Source organism: Crocodylus porosus, unplaced genomic scaffold (genome assembly GCF_001723895.1).
Source record: "Crocodylus porosus isolate Cpor-Errol unplaced genomic scaffold, CroPor_comp1, whole genome shotgun sequence".
Taxonomy (NCBI): domain Eukaryota; kingdom Metazoa; phylum Chordata; order Crocodylia; family Crocodylidae; genus Crocodylus; species Crocodylus porosus.
In genome coordinates, this window is record NW_017728935.1 from 4,344,382 (window position 1) to 4,362,884 (window position 18,503).

At 51.7% G+C, this 18,503-nt stretch overlaps 1 protein-coding gene across 1 annotated transcript in view; it reads right to left on the reverse strand.

Moving 5' to 3' along the window:
- GRM4 (glutamate metabotropic receptor 4) overlaps positions 1 to 14,145 on the reverse strand; it is a 171,646-nt gene extending 157,501 nt beyond the window's left edge. Inside the window, exon 1 of the mRNA XM_019546715.1 lies at positions 13,162 to 14,145. Within this exon, the coding sequence (XP_019402260.1) occupies positions 13,162 to 13,689 (528 nt within the window). The 5' untranslated portion in view covers positions 13,690 to 14,145. The remainder of the gene's footprint in view (positions 1 to 13,161) is intronic.
- Between the last annotated feature and the right edge of the window lie 4,358 nt (positions 14,146 to 18,503).

Below are 18,503 nucleotides of genomic sequence, written 5' to 3' on the forward strand. Positions count from 1 at the left end.
GTGGCCTGTTACAAACTAGTCAGAGGGGACCAGCAGGCACTGGGGGAGTCCCTGTTCCCCCGAGCACGACCAGGAGTGACCAGGAATAACGGTCACAAGCTGGCAGAGGGGAGATTCAGACTAGACATCAGGCGGCGCGACTTCACAGTCAGGGCAACTGGGATCTGAAGCCAACTTCCAAGAGAAGTGGTGCTTCCTCCTACCCTGGGGGTGTTTAAGAGGAGGCTAGACGCACACCTTGCTGGGGTCGTCTGACCCCAGTACTCTTTCCTGCCATGGCCGGGGGTCCGACTTGATGAACTGCTCAGGTCCCTTCCGACCCGACCTACTATGATCAGTAAGGGGAAAAGAGAAAGATGACAGTCTAGCTTCACTATAGCAGCTCAGTTGCTGGAGAAATAAAGGTGCCAGGAACAAAATGTTATTATCCAAAGAATTGTAGGAATATCTGAGTTTGCAGACAGGATCAGAGCAATGATCCATCTGGCCTAATATCCTGTTTCCAACTGTGGCTGGTACTAACCGTTTCAGACTGGGAATAAGATGCTGATGGTGGAAAAGCACCTATACAGGGAGGTTCCTCCTGACACCAGTTAGGGTGGTGCAAGGGTTGGCATTGTGTGCAAATGGTTATCCGAGATGGTATCCCTGGGAATCCCTCCGGCTGACAGCATCTGAATTGAACCCAGATGGCTGGGAAATTGCTTTTGCTCTGGAGACCGGTTTCACAGGAAAAATAAAAAAGGTTTTCTTTTTGTTGAAGTTTTTCAAAGATTTTTGTCAAAAGAAGGAAACAAAATAAATATTCCACCAAGAAGAAAAAATCTTTTAGTTTTGTTTACCACCTCTCCCCAAAAGAAGGGGAAAAAAGAGTGAGTTTTCAGGCAAAAAAAAAAATTCTATTGAAAAAAACCCAGGAAAGATAAGCGCCAGTAAATCTGGCCATTTCTAGCAGAGAGTTCATTCTGTTTTGATGACCAATCCATTTTTCATCAACTGCACTTTCCAGCACAACAGTTCAACAAGTTTAACGCCAATGCAACAAGAGGAGCTGCAAAGATATTCAGAGAGTGAGATCTGAGTCAGGCCCCGAGGGGCTAATAAAAATTAAAAAAAGAAAATTATCCTAAGTAATTCTGAAGCCTGTCGGGAAAGAAAGCTACCCAAGCACGTGCTACACAGTAAAACCAAGATTGATTTATTTATTTATTTGCAGGCAGTAATTATGCCAACAAAGGGGCCAATATCCCAACATCTTAAACCACAAACTGCATCCTAAGCCCATCAGGCTGTGGTTTTGGTGGGAATGCTGCTCAAGAGAGAAGGGAGTAGCCCCAAGTGACCCATGGGGAAAGACGAGATTGACTGACATAAAAGTAGGCATCTCTACTGAAGGCATGTTGACACGGTGGCAGCAGCGTGAGCCCCTCCTGAGCACCCCCTGCTTGTTCAGACACCGGGCTGCTCTGCGGTTACTCACCATCTCCAGTGCTCTTCAGAGCAGCGGCCGCGATGACCCTGGAGTGGCCTCACTGGTCTGCTGCGTGGTCAGGGGCCCAAAAGTGGGAACAGGTGGGCGCATGGCTCTTGACAGCTCGGACTTATGGCCAAGCCCAGCATAGACATGCCCTTCCAGCAGCAAAGTGCCCGAGGACAGTCTCTGCTCAATATGGGAAGGAGCAAGGTCCGAGAGTGCTGAGCAGAGAAGAGGAGTCCTCTATGAGCTGCATTTCCACAGAGTGGGACAACATACGCTGGGCCAGATGTGCCTGAAAGGAAAGACGTGACTGGAGGAACCCCTGGAGGGCATTAGCTCTGCCATCAAAGGAGCTTGCAACGGTGCCTCTAAAATGAAATAAAGGAAGAGGAGATGAAAGACAATGCCGTGCATTCAAATGCCAATATAACCCAGGTCCCCGGTAACGAAGTGCAGCTGTGGTTGGCGACAAGAAAAGCAAGCTCAACTCACTGCAAGGGGCAGGACGTGTTGGTCAACGCCCAGGGGGCTGCACTGCCCCAGCCCTGGATCAAGTGGGCAATTCTGCTCAGAGCCTGTGGGCTCTTCAGATTGATTGCCAGGGCACTGGCATTTGGCTGAACGGGTCTAGACACACAAGAAACATCCTACAAGGTACATATCAGTGCGATCGGGGGGGTGAGCCTCACCCGACAGAAGAGTCTCCTTCAGTACCTTGCCAACCCCATACAACACCAGCCACATGGACCGCAAGTGTCTAAGGGCAGTTCTTTTTAAAACACCACCGGTGTCTTGGTGTTAAGGTGGTTGCACCTGCTCAGCCGGAGGAGCGTCTACAACCACAGCACGGAGCGAGACCCCAAGCGCATTAGTGGCCGTACAGGAGATTGTTGTAACAAGGAACGTTCTCCCACTAAAAGGTACTCTGTTTCCATAGTGATAAGCGAGGTAAAAATCTGAACAAAAATACCCCAGAGCTTCATCCCAACTGTCAGGATTGCTGAGGCAGCTAGAACTGGGCCTGAGCTCTCCCAGTCACAGACGCTTACTGGTGTCTTCTTGCTGCTACATCAATGCAGGCAGCACAGACACATGCAGAAAGGTTAGGGGAATGAGTTGAACTCTTGAGGTCAGGCCAGCTCCTGATTCACTAATCCCTAGCTCGACAAGAGAGGATGTTAGGAGGATGAGACTACTAGTGTCCGTCAAGGCGGGGACCCTATCCAGTACCTCCTTCTATAGCAGGATGTGAACCCCTGCAACAATCAACCCGATTGCATCGAGTGCTACTGTACCTTAGACGATGGGAGGGGAGCTCCTTCTAGACCTCTGTTTGCTCGAGGGAGAGAAACAAGGAGGCATTATGGAGTTGGAGAGCAAAAGCAGGACTGCTGGGTCCGATTCCCCTGTCTTCCCAACACCCTGTATGACTCTGGGCATGTCACAACTAGCTCAGTGCTCATGGGAGCAGCCCCGCAGATCAAGATGTGTGCAACTCTGACCACTCGATACCTTCATGGTTCCTGTCTTCACAGTGGAGACACCAACCCCAACATAACCCACAAAGAAGGGGAACTGAGGCTTCAAGTGCTCCTGCCTGCAATGCCTTAGAGAGACGGCAAGATAGGGGAGTGGCCAGCACAAGAATTGAGAGAAGGAAGCAACTCGATCTCAGATCCCAGTGTCTTTGGGCATAAAACCTGCTCCTATGACAATCCTTGCTGAAGAAAGCCCAGTCTGGGTCTCGCTGAAAGCATTTCAAACAGCTTCAGCTCCTCCCCGAGAGCAGTAGATAGAGTAATCCACAGACAGCGTAATCCTGATGAAATCCAGCAGCAGCCACGTTCACATAAGCATATGCCCAGGAGGCAAATAAAGCTTATGCTCCATGCCCACCCGCGCCTGTCCTCCTCCAGGCTCCCTAATGGAGCACCCAGGGACTGGGCTGCTGGACCTCAAGGAAACCTGATGCAGCAGCCAGATTTTCTGGGATCAACAGAGATGCCCACAAGCAAGCAGCCGGTTTGCTCAACTTAACCTAAGTCAGGACACGGACCTTCCCAAGATGCTCTCCGCCAGCCTTGGGGAGACTGTAGTGGGGAGGAGAAGCCTGGAGACTGGTGACAAGGAGAATTCAGTGATAGGGTTTGGGATAAGTGAAGGACATCTGTTCCTCATCCCATCCTACTGTCCTCCAGTTGGGGTTGAGGTGCCCTTGGCTTTGACGATGAAGGAGGCCTGGAAGCAGAGAAGTCTCAGTGGCAGAAAGACACAACTTTAAGCTGTTAAGAAATCCACGGCATTGCAGGGCTACAGACTGGATCAGCAGGCTTGGCCCCCGGTCCCCAGGACTACAACTATGCAGAGCTCCACGGAGGGCAGCAGACAGCGGGGCCCACGTACTCAGTGCTGCCAGAGGGCTCGATACCTGCATGTGCAGACACCTGGTCAGTACAAAGGTGGGCTACATGGTATATGCCACGCATGGGGCACAGTCCTGGATTTTGCAGGCAGGAAAAAGCCGGTGGACCGCACAACATACAGAGCAGCCTGCAGGGTTGGCAGCCTACAGCTTGAGGACTAGATCTGGTCTCTGGAGCCATTATATCTGGCCCATAGGCTGGGGGAGAGGGGAGCTTCAGGAGCGTTGTGGTGACATGAAGGGGCTTTGCCCCATGTTCCAGCCCAGCGCTGGGGAGAACTAGCAGCAGCACCCAGGTTGGAGGTGGTGCTCCCAACTAGGACCCGAGTTGAATTGCTTGGCCCACAGCTCACGAAACTGTGTCAACCACCAGTCTAGATGACCATGCCCAATGCCATCCTTTCCTCTCGCAACCTCCTCCTTGCCTTCAGGGTTAGCCCCTCTCTGATCATTTCCAGTGCCAGCTTCCATCCCTGCCCTCCCCGCTCCCCGTGCCTGCAGGGGAATCGCCAGAGATAATCCACTCGGCTTCTCCGCAGCCCACTCGTTCCAAGTGCCGAGCAAGGCTAGGACACGCTTGCCAGCAGAGACCTGACTGCTCAAATTCCACAGCAAACAAAAGCAAACACTTCCTTTTAATTAAACCACCACAAAAGACTCTCCCCGGAACAAAAGGAGGAAGTTGCCTCCTTAAGATCTTGCTTTTAGCGGTCCAGTAATTAGGCTTTGTTTATTGGTTTTACAGTTCTATTTAGAAGCTTTTATTTCCCCCCATCTCTCTCTCTCTTTTTTTTTTTTTTTCCTTCCTCCCAAGTTTCCTTTTCCGCTTATTTTCAGTCAATTGCTTCTTCGGCAAAATTTGTACATCTGCATAAATTGCCCAGCTCTCATCACAAGCTGCGAGCGGATCCCGGCAAAGCAAGTGAGTATTAGCAGCATCTTGCAGCTCCTCTCGGTGAAAACCTTCCCAAGCATCTCTCCCTGCAGGAAGTTCGGGAATGTAAGACCTGGAGAGTGATTTCCAGCTGACCTCATTCCTGGATACTGGAGATCAGAAATGAAACCAGAGAGGCTGCCTCAGCGGTGTATTGCGGGACAGTCGAGGGAGCACCGTTTGCACCATTTTTGATACTGGCTCATGATCTCTACCCGCACCGGTGCTGAAACAATAGAAGTAGAACTGCTGAGACTCAGTCAGTATTGAGCCCATAATATTATATCGCACTGCACTCACCAGGAGTGCTGGACAATGGGGAGATTGAGTATGCAGTGCATGGGCAGAGTAGAAGGGTGTACATCCAACGTGGAGAGAACAAGGGTTATTTAGCAGCAAAAGGTGACCCCAGCAGTCGTTCCTGCCCAGAGCAGGGGGGCTGGACCCGATGATCTCACGAGGTCCCTTCCAGCTTCTGTGAACCTGTGACATCCGAGTTGGAAAATTCAAAATGATGGAAGGAAAGAGAGGTTTCGTCCGATGCTCAATCAACTGGTGGGACTTGTTACCACAAGAGAATAGGGAGGCCGGGCAGTGAGCAGAAGTCCAAATAAAGATGGAAAGTTTAGATCACTAACCAGGTGATCTCTGGTTAGAAGAGGGAAACATGGAGATAGCCAAGAGCTTTGAGAGGACCCTATAGTGCCAGGGACAACCTCCCCTCCTGGACTGTCAATGAACTGGCAATAGCCAACAGGAAGGATCCAATTCTCTGAAGTCTGCGAGAGAAGAAGTCCCGCAGGGGCAGGTTACCCATCACTTGCCCTTCCGGACGGTCTGGCCAAGCAAACCAGAAGCCTTAGTTAGGCCTTGTCTACCAGGAAAAGATTTTTTTGCTATCATGTAGGGTGCTAGTTTAAAGCAACAAGTTTAAACCAATTGAACCCCCAGTTGTTAGGTGTAAGAGTGCCTGTCTTCAACTTCAGGTTATACTGCTTAAGAAGAAAATCAAGCCCAAATGAAAAAAAAAACAACCTTGGATGAGAACGAGGGAGGCTACGCAGGTGAGGCACAGTACTGCGCTGGTACAGCTGGTCTAAGTTTCCTCTGAAAACAAGGGGCTGAGGACCAGGTCCCCAAGTTCAAGTCTCTCCTCTACCCCAGGCTCTGTCTGTGACCGTGCGTAAGGCGCCACGTGTGCAAACTATATTGTCTACCTGTGCGCCAGCCACACTTGTGCAATGGGAGCAGCCACATTCCCCTGCCTCGGGCAGAGCCGGAGAAAGGCTATGGAGTACCCACATCCTGAGATGATGGTATAGAAATACCCTGGGGAAGGAGAGGGCCTCAGAGCTGAGATGCATCCTTCCTACAAACATGGCAGGCCGCTCTTTCTAAAAAAGTAAAATGGGCTGAGGTCCAAATTAAACCCTTAAAAAAATAATAATAATAATAATAAATAAAATAAAACCACCAAATAAATTAATAAAAGCCCATTCGCCCCTCTCCTGCACTTGTTTCTCTCTCCTGCCTCCTCCCTCCTTCCTGACTCCTCGCTGAAGTGAATGCATTCAATCTTTTTTGTTGCAGCAAATGGCTTTTAAGTTCCTCCCGTTCCCTCTAATTTATATGATTTTAATTATTGAATAGCCCTCCCGCACGTCGCCTGGAACATTAACGCGTTTTAAAAAGGGACCCAGGAAAATCAAACTCCATCAGTGATCCGTTTCCCTGCCTTAGCTAACAGCCACCAACTCTCTCAGGAGAGCGCATATTTTGTTGCAGCTTGGGCAAAAGGCAGGCAAGAAAGGGGGTGGAAAGAAAAAGGGAAGAAAAAAAACCAAAACAGTGAATTCAAGATGCTGGGAAAAAAGGACACAGACAGTGGGACCCAAAGCTGAGAATCCAACAGCTTGGGCAAAAAATTTGCTCGTGGCCCTTAGCTTCTGCTTATGAATATGCTACAGCAGCTGCTTGTATATTTGAATTTTATTTGCATTTATCTGTGCACCTCCTTGTATCGCTGCCGTTTGCTGCTGAGGGGCCTCTCGCGCAAACACACTTTTGAGCCCCGAGACATTACCCCATTCAAATAAATGCTCAGCAAGACAAAAGTAAAATCACAAAACTCCTTAGAGTTATGTCAGGTATAAAGGGAGGAGGGGGAGGGAAAAGAAAACAAACCTTTCCATTAGACCTGGCCCCATTCCTCTAAAAGAAAACAGGAAGAGTCAGGACATTTCATTATTAGTTACAATCATAGAAAATGGGGGTTGAAGGGACCTCAAGAGGTCACATCTAGTCCAACCCCTGCTCAAAGCAGGACCAGCCCCAGCTACATCCTCCCAGCCAAAGTTTTGTCTAGCCGGGTCTTAATAATCTCCAAGGATGGAGAGTCCACAACCTCCCTGGGTAACCTGCTCCAGTGTTTTACTACCCTCCTAGTGAGAGAGTTTTTCCTGCTATCCAGCCTAAACTTCCCTTGCTGCAGCTTGAGCCCATTGCTCCTTGTTCTCTCACCTGCCCTCACTGGGAGCAGTCCAGCTCCCTCCTCTTTGCAACCCCCCTGCAGGGAGTCGAAGGCTGCTATTCAATCCCCCCTCAGTCTTCTTGTCTCCAGACTAAATAAGCCCAGTTCCCTCAGCCTCTCCTCACAAGTCGTGTGGCCCAGCCCCTGAAATAGTTTCATTGCCTTCCACTGGACTCTCTCCAATTTGTCCACATCCTTTCTGTAGCGGGGGGCCCAAAACCGGACTCAGTACTCCAGATGTGGCCTCCCCAGTGCTAAATACAGGGGAAGAATCACCTCCCTCGATCTGCTGGAAACGCTCCTACAAATGCAGCCCAGTATGCCATTAGCCTTCTTGGCAATGAGGACACACTGCTGGCTCATACTTGTGTTATAGTAGTGCCTGGTCTTCCCTTGTTACACTCGGTGCTGTACATCCAAATGGGCACGGTAATGAGCCCACTTAGCTCATAGGTAGCTCTTCTCAGCAGGTGATCGCTGCCCATTTTACAAAAGCCTATCCCGTCTACACCCATTTTGCACATGGAGAAGCAGAGTGAGCTGTTCACAATTATCCAGCAAGCCAGGGACATGTAGCTAGGAACAGGTGTCCCGAGTCCCAGTCAAATGCTCTGTCCTCTAAACCAGGCAGCCCCAAGGAAAACACCACCCTCATTTTAAATATGGGGAGACCAAGGCTCAGAAAAGCTACATGACTCTCCTTGGTCACACTGAGGATTCAAGGCTGAACGAGGAATAAAAGCCAGGGGTCCTGACGTCACACCCGTTACATTAACAACAAAACCACCCTTAGCCCAGATAAAATGGAGGTAACGAATGACTGGCAGATATAAAGATTCGCAGCGAATGCATAACACACAGCAGCAGGGAGCAGAGTCAACTGGGCAGTGGCTAACAGTCTTCTAAAAAGGTGGCGGAAGAGGGCAGGACACACTTAAAAGATGCGAGGGAACTATCATTTCCAAGTAGAAGTATTGATCCAGAGAAATGGATTGGCTCATCCATACCTGGCCTGTCATCAGAGGAACAAACCAAGGCCAAGCAGAGCCAAAATATCACCCCTGACCTCACCAGTCCAGCATCCAGAGAAAACGCCGTGCCTACAGAGCGCCTTCCCAACACAATGCGTGTAAGCCCCAGCAAAGCTGCAGCTGTTCCAAGAAGCATTAGCCGGCTGCATTACTTCGTGTGCCCCTTGGGCAATTCAAGCCTTGCAGATCTTCCCCATGATGTGATCAGATGCTGCAAGTTCCAGGAACCAGAGTACAGAGCGAACCCACATAGCATGGAGTCAGCCCTGCCAGCGGGCTCCCTACCGCAGCTCTGTCTAGCGGATAGCTGCCTCTCTTCTCTTAACGACAAATATGTCGAGCAATGGCAGTCATTCCACTCTGCAGGAATTAAAGCGGAGATGTGATCTCATGCTTTGGGTATATAATCCATATCCCCATTATCCAATCATCCACAATAACTGGTGTCATGATGATATATATTTAAATACTGCCGTGCACTCTGTATTAGCTGTTTGAAAGCAGATAAGTTGAGAGCATTAGTCTATGAATGACAACCACGTGGAGGGAGATTCCTCAGCATATCACCCCTTATCACAAACGTGACAGATGAGGAAGGATTATGAGGCTATGTTTCCCAAATAGGAGAATCAGGGGCCTGCGTAAAACCATTTGTCACCGCTTGGAGTCACTGCAGGGAGAGAGAGGGAAAGGACGGCCGGGAGACTGGCATACTGGATTTGAACTCCCCAAGCCCAGCCACAGACTGCCCGTGTCCCCGGCCACATCTCTCCATCCCTCCCTGCCACTGCTCCCCTTCTGGGAAGTGGCGATGATAATCCTTCCTGCCACTCGCCCTTCTCCTGCCTGGTCTGTTTAGGCGCTGACCAGTGTCACATTATGTGTCCATACACGTGCACAGTGCCTCAAACGATGGGTCTACAGCTCCACAAAGAAAATCACATACAACAAACCTGGTAAAAGAACTTGGTGAGACCAAATACCTGGGGGTTACGAAGAGCCAGAGATTTTAGGCTGAACTTCCAATCTTAGTTCTGTCGGCATGGGGCTCTTGCAGCTTTTGGGGTGTGTTTTGAAACCCCTGCCAGGTTCCCTGTTGCTGCAGCTACACTGCCAGTCACACCCAAGTCGGCTAGTTGAAAGCTAGTCCATGCAACTCTCCACAAGCTGCAGTCACTGGCTGCATAGACTAAAGGTACCTCTACACTGCACTCTCAGCAACTACATGTTCTTATTGCTGTTGCCTTCCTCTCCCCTTCACCCTCTACCAAGTACAACACTTACTTACTACCCGTCTTTATGACATCTAGACCCTCTTCTGGGCTCCGACCAGCCTTTATGACACACTGATGCTGTGTCTACAACAGAGATTCTCAACCAGGTGCCTTCAAGGGTACCATGTAATGTTAGATCTGCCAACAGGATTCACAAGATAAACCCAGCGATTTCAAGTAGGAATCCAGAGAGTCAAAACCATTCTGCCCCGCTGTGCTCTCCCTCAGTTCTTTGCAACAGAAGAATTGCCCTGCTGTCCTCCTGCAGCCAAAGAACAAAGAGCTGGCATTTTCCAAGGGGTCTCAAGTTTTAAAAGGTCAAAAAGCACTTTTCTAGAACAACAAATCCCATAATGCACAAGGCAAACACTAGGATCATGCATCCTGCCACAGGGAAACAAGCTTTATACAGGCTTCCTGCCTCACAGGAGAGGTGATGATCTTTACAAAGTGCCTGCATCTGCCAAGCAGCCATTGAGAGAGCTCGGTGGATCGGTATATCGTTTTTAAAATCCTGCCAATGACCTTCGTGGAATGAATGCATGACTAAGGGGGCTGAGTGGATGAAACAAAAAAAAATTAAACTGCCCACCAAAAAACTCTTAGAAACCACGCCGAACAAGGAGCCATGCAAGCAACTCCTAGGTTTGTTGCTGTGACAAACCCTATTTGCATTAGAAATCCTGTCTCTCCTGGATGAGAGCTGAAAGACCAAAGAAAGGCGACCTGGGTTGGAATTTAACCCTGGGTGTTAACACACATGCTTTTATGAAAAGAGACAGAGGTTTGGGTTTCTATACAGAACTCAGGATGGCGGAGGGGGCTTATCTGTCACCCAACAGCTGGCCCTGCCAGCATCTCGGCACACCTCAGTGCCGCGGCGCCAAGGGGAATTCTCCGGGAGATCTCCCATTCATTCACTAGCCAGGCTCCCACGTGCTTAGTTAGGAGATCTGGCTGCAAACAAGCAGCAGGGTGGGAAGGAGAGTAGAAGGCAAGTCGGGATAAGCCGTGCTGCCAGACAGCAGGATTTCAAATCGGCACAAGCTCTTCTTCGCTGTGTAGCACAACACAGCTCGTCAACAAGGATCTTCATGCCTGCTCCCTTGCTGTGGCCACTTTGCTGGAGATCTCCGATCTACCACTCTTGAAGGGCATGCCTCTGCTACTGGAGCTAAAGAAGAAATTGCCAGCAGCATTACAGGACTAGGACACATATCCAAGCCACCTGATCATAGCCGTTAAAGGGCAGCAGTGCACAGACATAGTAACCAACTAATCACAAGAGATCCAGAATTTGCTTGGTGTTTAAGTGACAGAGAAAGGAACTAAAATGGGATGAGACTCCAGCTTTCACTGCTGTGCTACTTGCAGCCCATTTCTTGCTTCCCTGCTGAGCGCCTGGCACTCCAGGGGTTAAACCCACTGCTAGCAAGAGGGGAGGAGTACAGCTGGACCTGTGGCAGCCAGAGACCTCAGCTGGGGTAGCTGCAGCATCCTGGGTCTGCCCAGCCACCCTGGCCTCTCGGGCAAGGTTACAGAGACGGCAACCACTGCACCTGAGAGCCAAGGAGGACGCAGCCTCTGTCCAAGCTCTTGGCAGGGAGCTGGACTGGTGCTGATGCCTACTACGCAACCAAAGCTGCAGGGGGATATACTCCGGAGTTTGCTCTTAGGGGTCATGAGGATGTTTGGGACAGCACAGGGATTCTTTCTTCCATGTGAGCACAGTCTAAAGGCCACTGCAGAAAACCCCCAACCCTAAGGGACCTTGCATCGACCCTGTACACAGCACATGTTTTCCCTCACTCTTTATGTCCTGGGACCCATTGCCCAATGTGAAGGGAGAGAAATGAAGACAAAGCCAGAGCCCGTGGGGTTTCTCCACCTGAGCTGGAAGACGGTGGGGATGAGGAAGGAGAAATGACACATAAATTTGGACCCTGCCCCAGGTCCCAGGCCGGTGCCCAATGGCTGGACCAAGGTCTTAAAACTGAAACTGCAGCTAGAGGCTTGACCAGGATCTAAGAAACAGAAGAGAGAATAGCAACTGGTAGCTTGGCCCCTTCTCTTCCAAAAAGTGCCCCTTAAACGATCGCCAGAGGCCAGGGCCTCACCTTTACGACACCCTGGGAGGTGCCACCTCATTGAATTCTGACAGAACAAGGAGCCCAGACCCAGAGTAGGCTGCTGACCCCATTTCCAACCATGCCCACAGTTTCCCTTGGCTCTCCCACCCATGCATCGCCCAGGCGCGCTCCTGCTTAGCTGGCGAGATCGCCGCCCAAGGCAACAGAGCTGGAAAACCGCCCTTTCACATCCATTTCTCATCATGGTCCGTCTTATCCCTTCCCGCCTCCGCCACCTGGCGCCACATCCTCTCAGACACCAAGGAGTCTAATGAGACCTGAAGTGCCTCGAAACCAGCTGCTTCCATAATGAAGCTGCAATGCCCCTAGGCATGGAGACACCAAGCATTCACCCAGGGGGACCCTGAGCTTGGCCAACACATTCAATCAGATTTGGTGGGGGAGGGAATTCTGTCCAAAATCATTCCAGCCAGAAAGGGCCCTTTTCTTTTCTTTCCTTTTTTTTTTTTTTTTTTTTTTAAAAAGAAAGTTTCAATTTTGTCAAAGAACTTGGATATTCCTTCATTGGAAAAAACTGAATAAATAGCTCAGTCAAGGAGGGTTCCCAGCAGGTAGGAAGTGAGCATGGAGAGAGCTCTCTGCTGAGGTCCCATGTGGGGCCTATGGCAGGCAAGACAACAATGGAAAGCCAAGTCTCAGGCTACTGCCCTCACCATGAGAAACTCCTTCCAGTACAACTCCCCCCAGTTGACTCACGGAGGAAATTCAGTGTCGTCAAGGAGAGGATGGGACTTGCCCCTGGTCACACAGCAAATCAGTGGCAGAGCCCAGGGCAGAACCCAGGTGTCCGACTGCCTCACCCACAAGACCACCCGTCCTGTTCCAAAACTGGCGGGAGGTCAAGCCAGGCCAGGTTGCATCCTCACTCCATAACCAACCCCGTCCCCGAGGAGATCAGCTCAGGTCCATAATCAACATCTTTCGTAACAGGACCACCCTTGATTCTCTTCACCCCTGCCCCAGCACCCTGGACACATTGGCTGATGCCTCTCAGCCACCAAGAGATCTTCACGGCCACCCCCACCTGCGACCCGAGAAGCATCCAATCCCCCCAGCTTTGTCACACGGAGCAGAATAAAGGGAAGAGACCTCTAGCAGACGCGGTGATTGCTGCAGAGTGCCAGGGAGCAAGGAAGACCCCAGGAGACAGAAGGGTGCTTCGAACACCCACAGGGGCATCATGCTCCTTCCCTCCCTTGATCTCCATGCCTGGGAGGGAGACCGGCAAGGCGCACTACACAGCCAAAGCAAGGAGCACCAAGGAGGTGGGGAGAGGCCAGAAGAGTGATGGGCAACTGCCCCCTCCAGCAGCGAGGTGAGGAACCACAAGCCAGAGGACTTACCTTGAACAGGCGCAGGATGTTGGCCACCATGATGGAAACGGAGCTGCCGGAGGCCCCGATGACACCCACCACGCGCTCCGGCTTGGTGATGATGGGGGGCCCGCCATTGACGCACCGCACCTCAGTGCTGTCCTTCTCGATTAAGGCCTGGACAAAGGTGAGCGACTGCTCCAAGGCATGAGTGTCCCGGGAGCAGGTGTCCAGGATGCGAGCCCCCAGAGTGATGTTGGGGAGAAGGTCAGGGTCATTGTTGATGCGGTCCAGGGCAAAGAGCATGGCCTCCAGACGGTGGATGCCCTTCTCCTTCTTCAGTTCGCCACAGGCTTTGCCCTCCGAGCCCCGGCCATGCACAGGGAAGAGGCCTCCCAGAGTGATGTCCCCGTCGATGCGGATGGAGTTCATGTGCGGATGCCCCTGGCCCTTGGGCTTGGCCGAGCTGGCCGGGTTGCACCACCAGCCGCAGGCACTCAGGAGCAGGCAGAAGGAGAGCTGCCCCATGCATGAATATCCCCGGCTCTTCCCAGTCATCGCCGAAGACGCCGTGAAACCCTGCCCCAGTGCACCCTAGAGAGCCACGCACATTGTGGGCCACGTCACCGAGCCCCCCGTAGCTGCAGTGTCCCGCTGGCTCTGCATTGAAGTCTCAGCCAGGAAGGAAGTGTGGGGAGCAAGTGCTCAAAGAGGCGAGGCAGAGGAGGAGAGTCAAGTGGCCGCCTTCCCCAGGGGATGGGGCATGGTTTCCAGTCTCCTGCCAGGTCACTGTCCCATCAGCAGCTCCTGTTGGCTCCAGCACCCATCTCACAGCAGGCAGCAAAGTAGTAGAGGGTGCTAGGGTGGGTGGCTGGTTACAGGGTCCTTTCCCCAGCCCTGGGCAGGATTTGGGCTGACCAGCTGACGGAAGGCTCTGGGCTTTGCATAGCTTTACATTAAGAAGAGAAGGGGCAGGCTTGGGGGGGACCACAACACTTCTGTTCCTTGCTCCACAATCCTTGAATAAAACAAAAACAAAAGAGAGAGAAAGAAAATCAAACAGAAGCACAAAGAGGACATCAACTATTCAGATCTTTCACCAGGGAGCTCAACTGAAAATTAACACCGTAGGTTATTGCCAGAAAGATTTGGGATTCGCTTGATCTTCGCTTCGTCTGAGCTGCTTTGCCGCAGCTTAAGCACGAGAGAAGGCACACTGCCGCGCTCGCTCACACACACGTGCACTCACAAAGAGGTACGTGCAGACCTTTTCTGGAAGCCTTGACCGCTGCGGTGGGAGCTCGCCGGGCTGAGCAGAGCTGAGCCTAGACAAACGCGGGTGCAGCATCACTGAAGGCCGCGGCGAGACACCAGCCTGGCCAAGGCTGGAGCGTGGCCCCGTGAGCTGCGATGGGGACTCGTGGGAGCGGTGAGGAAAGCTCCAGTGACGCTTGAACCTCAGGCTGGAGAAACTCTGGGCAACAACCCCCCTGCCTTGCACCCGTTTGGGGCAGGCAAAGCCGTGCCTCAGCTTGGGGACCTGTCCCAGCCCCTTCCAGTTGCAGCTTGTCTTGGAAGGTGAACTCTAGTGCCCGGCTTTCCAAGACAACCCCATTCCCCATCATTGTGTTACTGGACTCCATACAGCAACGTGGCCCCACAAAAGGCAGAGCCATCTGCTCCTTCCAGATAGCATTTGGGACCCTCCCCAGTGCCAGAGGGATGCTGTTCCCAACCTGCCAGGACCAGGACGCCGGGCTCCTTGCCTCCTGCCAAGCCTGCTTGTCCTTCTCTGCTCCGACATCCCCCAGCCCCTTTCTCCCCAGGGCTCCTTAGGAGTTTCTGGGCCACTCTGAGCTGCCAGGAGGAAACTTCAAGGGAACCGACGGACCTGCCTTGGCTCTCGTGTGGCTCTCGTTACCTGTAGGAGCCCAAACCGCTTCCGACAAGCAAGAGGACACCTTCCCGCCCTGAACCGGGGCTGCAAACGCTGAGTCCAAGCCAGAGCTGTCCACACCCAAGGGGGCTGCTCTTGGTCTGTCTGTGCAAAATCCATCCGCTCCTCCCTCGTGACATAAGATATGGAGGCAGGGGACAGGGAATGAGCTCCTGTTTGGCTTTTAATTGATCAAATGCAGGGCACGGAGGGAAAGAAGCAGCTGAGATTCTTGCTTTTTCACCTACAGGGTTTGGTTTGGTGCGTGTGTCCCACCCCTGCCCTGCAACTGCCCGGCGGAGAACATTGCGTCTCCCACCCAGCCCTGATTTCTGGTTAAAAATGAAGTGATCTGCCTCGGGACACAAGCAACTCCGCTGACAGAGAAAAATGATTTCCCCCTGTGCTCCGTGAGCCGCTCAGCCCATACTGATAAAAAGGGTGCACTACGCAGCTCTGGAGAGACAGCAGTCGATCCCAGCACATGCGTGCATGCAGGAAAAGCTGCAACTTAATCTCTTCCTGGAGTAACAAGGCTATTAGCCACAGAGGAGAGGGAGAGTGGCTAGGAGGAGAGGATCTGGGACTGCCTCGTGCATTTTAGACCAAGCTGCGTGCTCGTGAGGCAGGCTGCGAAAGCTGAATGCAGTTGAAAGCCAGCACGATCGTGATAGGTAGCAAGGGGCCAAGGGCTGTGGGGGAGGAAGAGAACGTGGCTGTCTGGTAAAACCCAGAGCAACAGTGCTCGGTGTTGCTGCGGCATTGGCCATGCAGGTGGAGACGGCCCCGTGTCAGGAAATCTCAGCCTGGGCTTCAAGCATCCCAAAGTTCAGAAACGTTCCTTGTTTGGCCCATTAGATAGTCACTAAATGTGGCCGTGATATTGGATTTTTCCCTAGCGGGGGTGGGATTCAGGAATGGAGCATCCCGCAGAGAAGGGAAGAGAGGGCTCAGCGGTCACAGAAAGAGGTTTCTTCAATGAAGTTTGTTCACTCCCGGTCTGTGGCACTTGCCATCACCATATCCACAAGTCCTGGCCAGGATTTGACTGACAAGATCCCGACTGCCTAACAAGATTTTTAACACGCAAGGACCTCAGAGAGGTTAGCAAATGCTTACAGATTCTGCCTCATCTCTCTACCCTCTAAGCAAAGCCGAATGTAAATCACCCCATTTTACAGATGGGCAAACTGAAGCACTGAGAGGGGAACATACAGACCTTGCTGAAGGAGCTGTAGAGGCTGCTACCTGCATCTCCTGACTCCTAGCCTCGCAGCACGAAACACATCCTTCCCACTATTATTCCTGAGACATTACACACTGATGTTCACAGGAGGTGCAAGGCATGGAGACTTGCAAGGTCAGGTCACCAGTTGCTAACAGGCCCCATATATGCAAAAAGTGCTAGCAAACCTGCTAAGCTGGACAGTGGGTCCTTCCTTGTGTCCATCTGGATGGTGTCTGCCGCCGTCTGGTCTCTTGGACACCCACCAGCGCCAGCGCCCGTGCCAACTTTCCTTCTCTACTCTGTTTTCTCCCCCTGCTCAGAGCTGCTCAGCTCAAGAGGAAGCACTGCATGCCGGGAACGGTAATCCTGGCAGAGCAGGCCTCTGAGCTAAAGTGGGTTACAGACATCTCATAGAAACGTTGATCCCCCCTGGATGTTGCTATTTACTTAAAAGCTCCAAGAAAGAACAAGAAAATGAAGGGAAAAGCAGAGGATTGGTGAATGGTACAAACCTGAGCTCTGAGAGAGAGAGAGTGCAAGCGAGTGAGAGAGAGACATCTGTCTATAAGGAAACTCCCTCCAGGGGAGTATGCTAGTCACAGATGAACTCAAATCCTAGGGTGCAACCTTCTGGTCTCCCCTTCTGGGTATTTATCTAGCAATCCAATTCCCACGTGCAAACAGCTCCCTTCAAGATGTCGCCCAGGGCCCCCAGCCTCCGCAGAGAGCAGGGAGGACTGGAGGGCTTGGGAGGGGAGTGGGGGTACAACACGGTAAAATGCCGACTTTCTTTGTACATTGAGTCAAGTGGTCAAGCCACCCGGTCACGTGCATGTGCGCACACAGACATGGACACACACATGCACAGACACACGTACACGTCCCTCATACACACCCATAGCGCTTTTATCCAGTCTCTCCCGTTTTGATCATTCTAACATTTTATTACAAAACTAGTCAACCCCCAAATCCATCTCCACAATTTTTCCTGGGCTCCTATTCACCTTCCAGCACTGCCTTGATCTGCAGTGTTTCTTCCTGGACAGCCCTAAGTTCCCAGCCAACATTTCCACAGCCCTTCCAGTCCTGCCCTGCAGCCCCTTCTGCCTCTGCAGTCCCAAGCTCTGTCTGCACCGTTCTCCCATAGCCCCTCCACAAGACTGGGCTCCTGCCAGGATGCCCAGAGGTCAGATTTTCAGACAGGCTCAACACCCAACCCACTAGGACCTTCTGAGCCCAACTGAGGTACATGTGTTAATGGGAGACAAGTGCTCTAGAAAGCATGGTCTATGAGCCGCTTGCTGCCTTCCTCCCCTCACTGCCCCACAAGGCAGGAACAAGGGCTCTCCATACAGACACTTAGTGGGCTCATGCAAGTCTCAATGGGAGAATCAAGAGCCAAACAGTGCTGTGACACCACTGAACAAACAAGGCTGCACTTACATAGATAAAAAAATCAGAATCTGACCCAGACAGTGCAGAGGATTTTGTGAAAAGCTTCATACTTGTACAGCGTAAGGGAGCAAATACACAACACATTTAGACTGGTGCAATCTGCCTTGACACTGGTGAATGCCTGCAGTGGGCATGTACTAGTGCGGGGTCAGGTACCTTTACTCCACTTTGGGATAGAGTTGCCCAGAAAGTGAGGAGCAACTACATGCCTGTGTCTAGTTACACCAGTAAGTCACACTGGGTCGTGTGTCTGCAGCTGTAGCCAATATCGTCCCAAGGTAATGACCATTTGCTTAGTGTAAACCAGGTATTACTAGCTCTTATGTCAGCTAGTGAGAGGGTTCAGTAATAGCACCTACTGCAGGCATGTCCCTCTGCAGTTCTTCATGTGTTTATCTGGATTCCCATGTCCAGTTTCGCTCCCCCTGCTACAGAAAGGATATGGGCAAAATCGGAGAGAGTCCAAGGGAGGGCAACAAAAGTGGTTCAGGGGTTGGAGAGTGTGACTTGGGAGGAGAGGCTGAGGGAACTGGGCTTATTTAGTCTGGAGAAGAGAAGACCAAGGTGGGATTTAATAGCAGCCTTCAACTCCCTGAAGCGTGGTCCCAGAGAGGATGGAGCTGGGCTGCTCTCAGCGGTGGCAGAACAAGGAGCAGTGGGCTCAAGTTGCGGACGGGGAAGTTTGGTTAGATATCAGGAGGGTAGTAAAGCACTGGAACAGGCTACCAGAAATCTCCATCCTTGGAGGTTTTT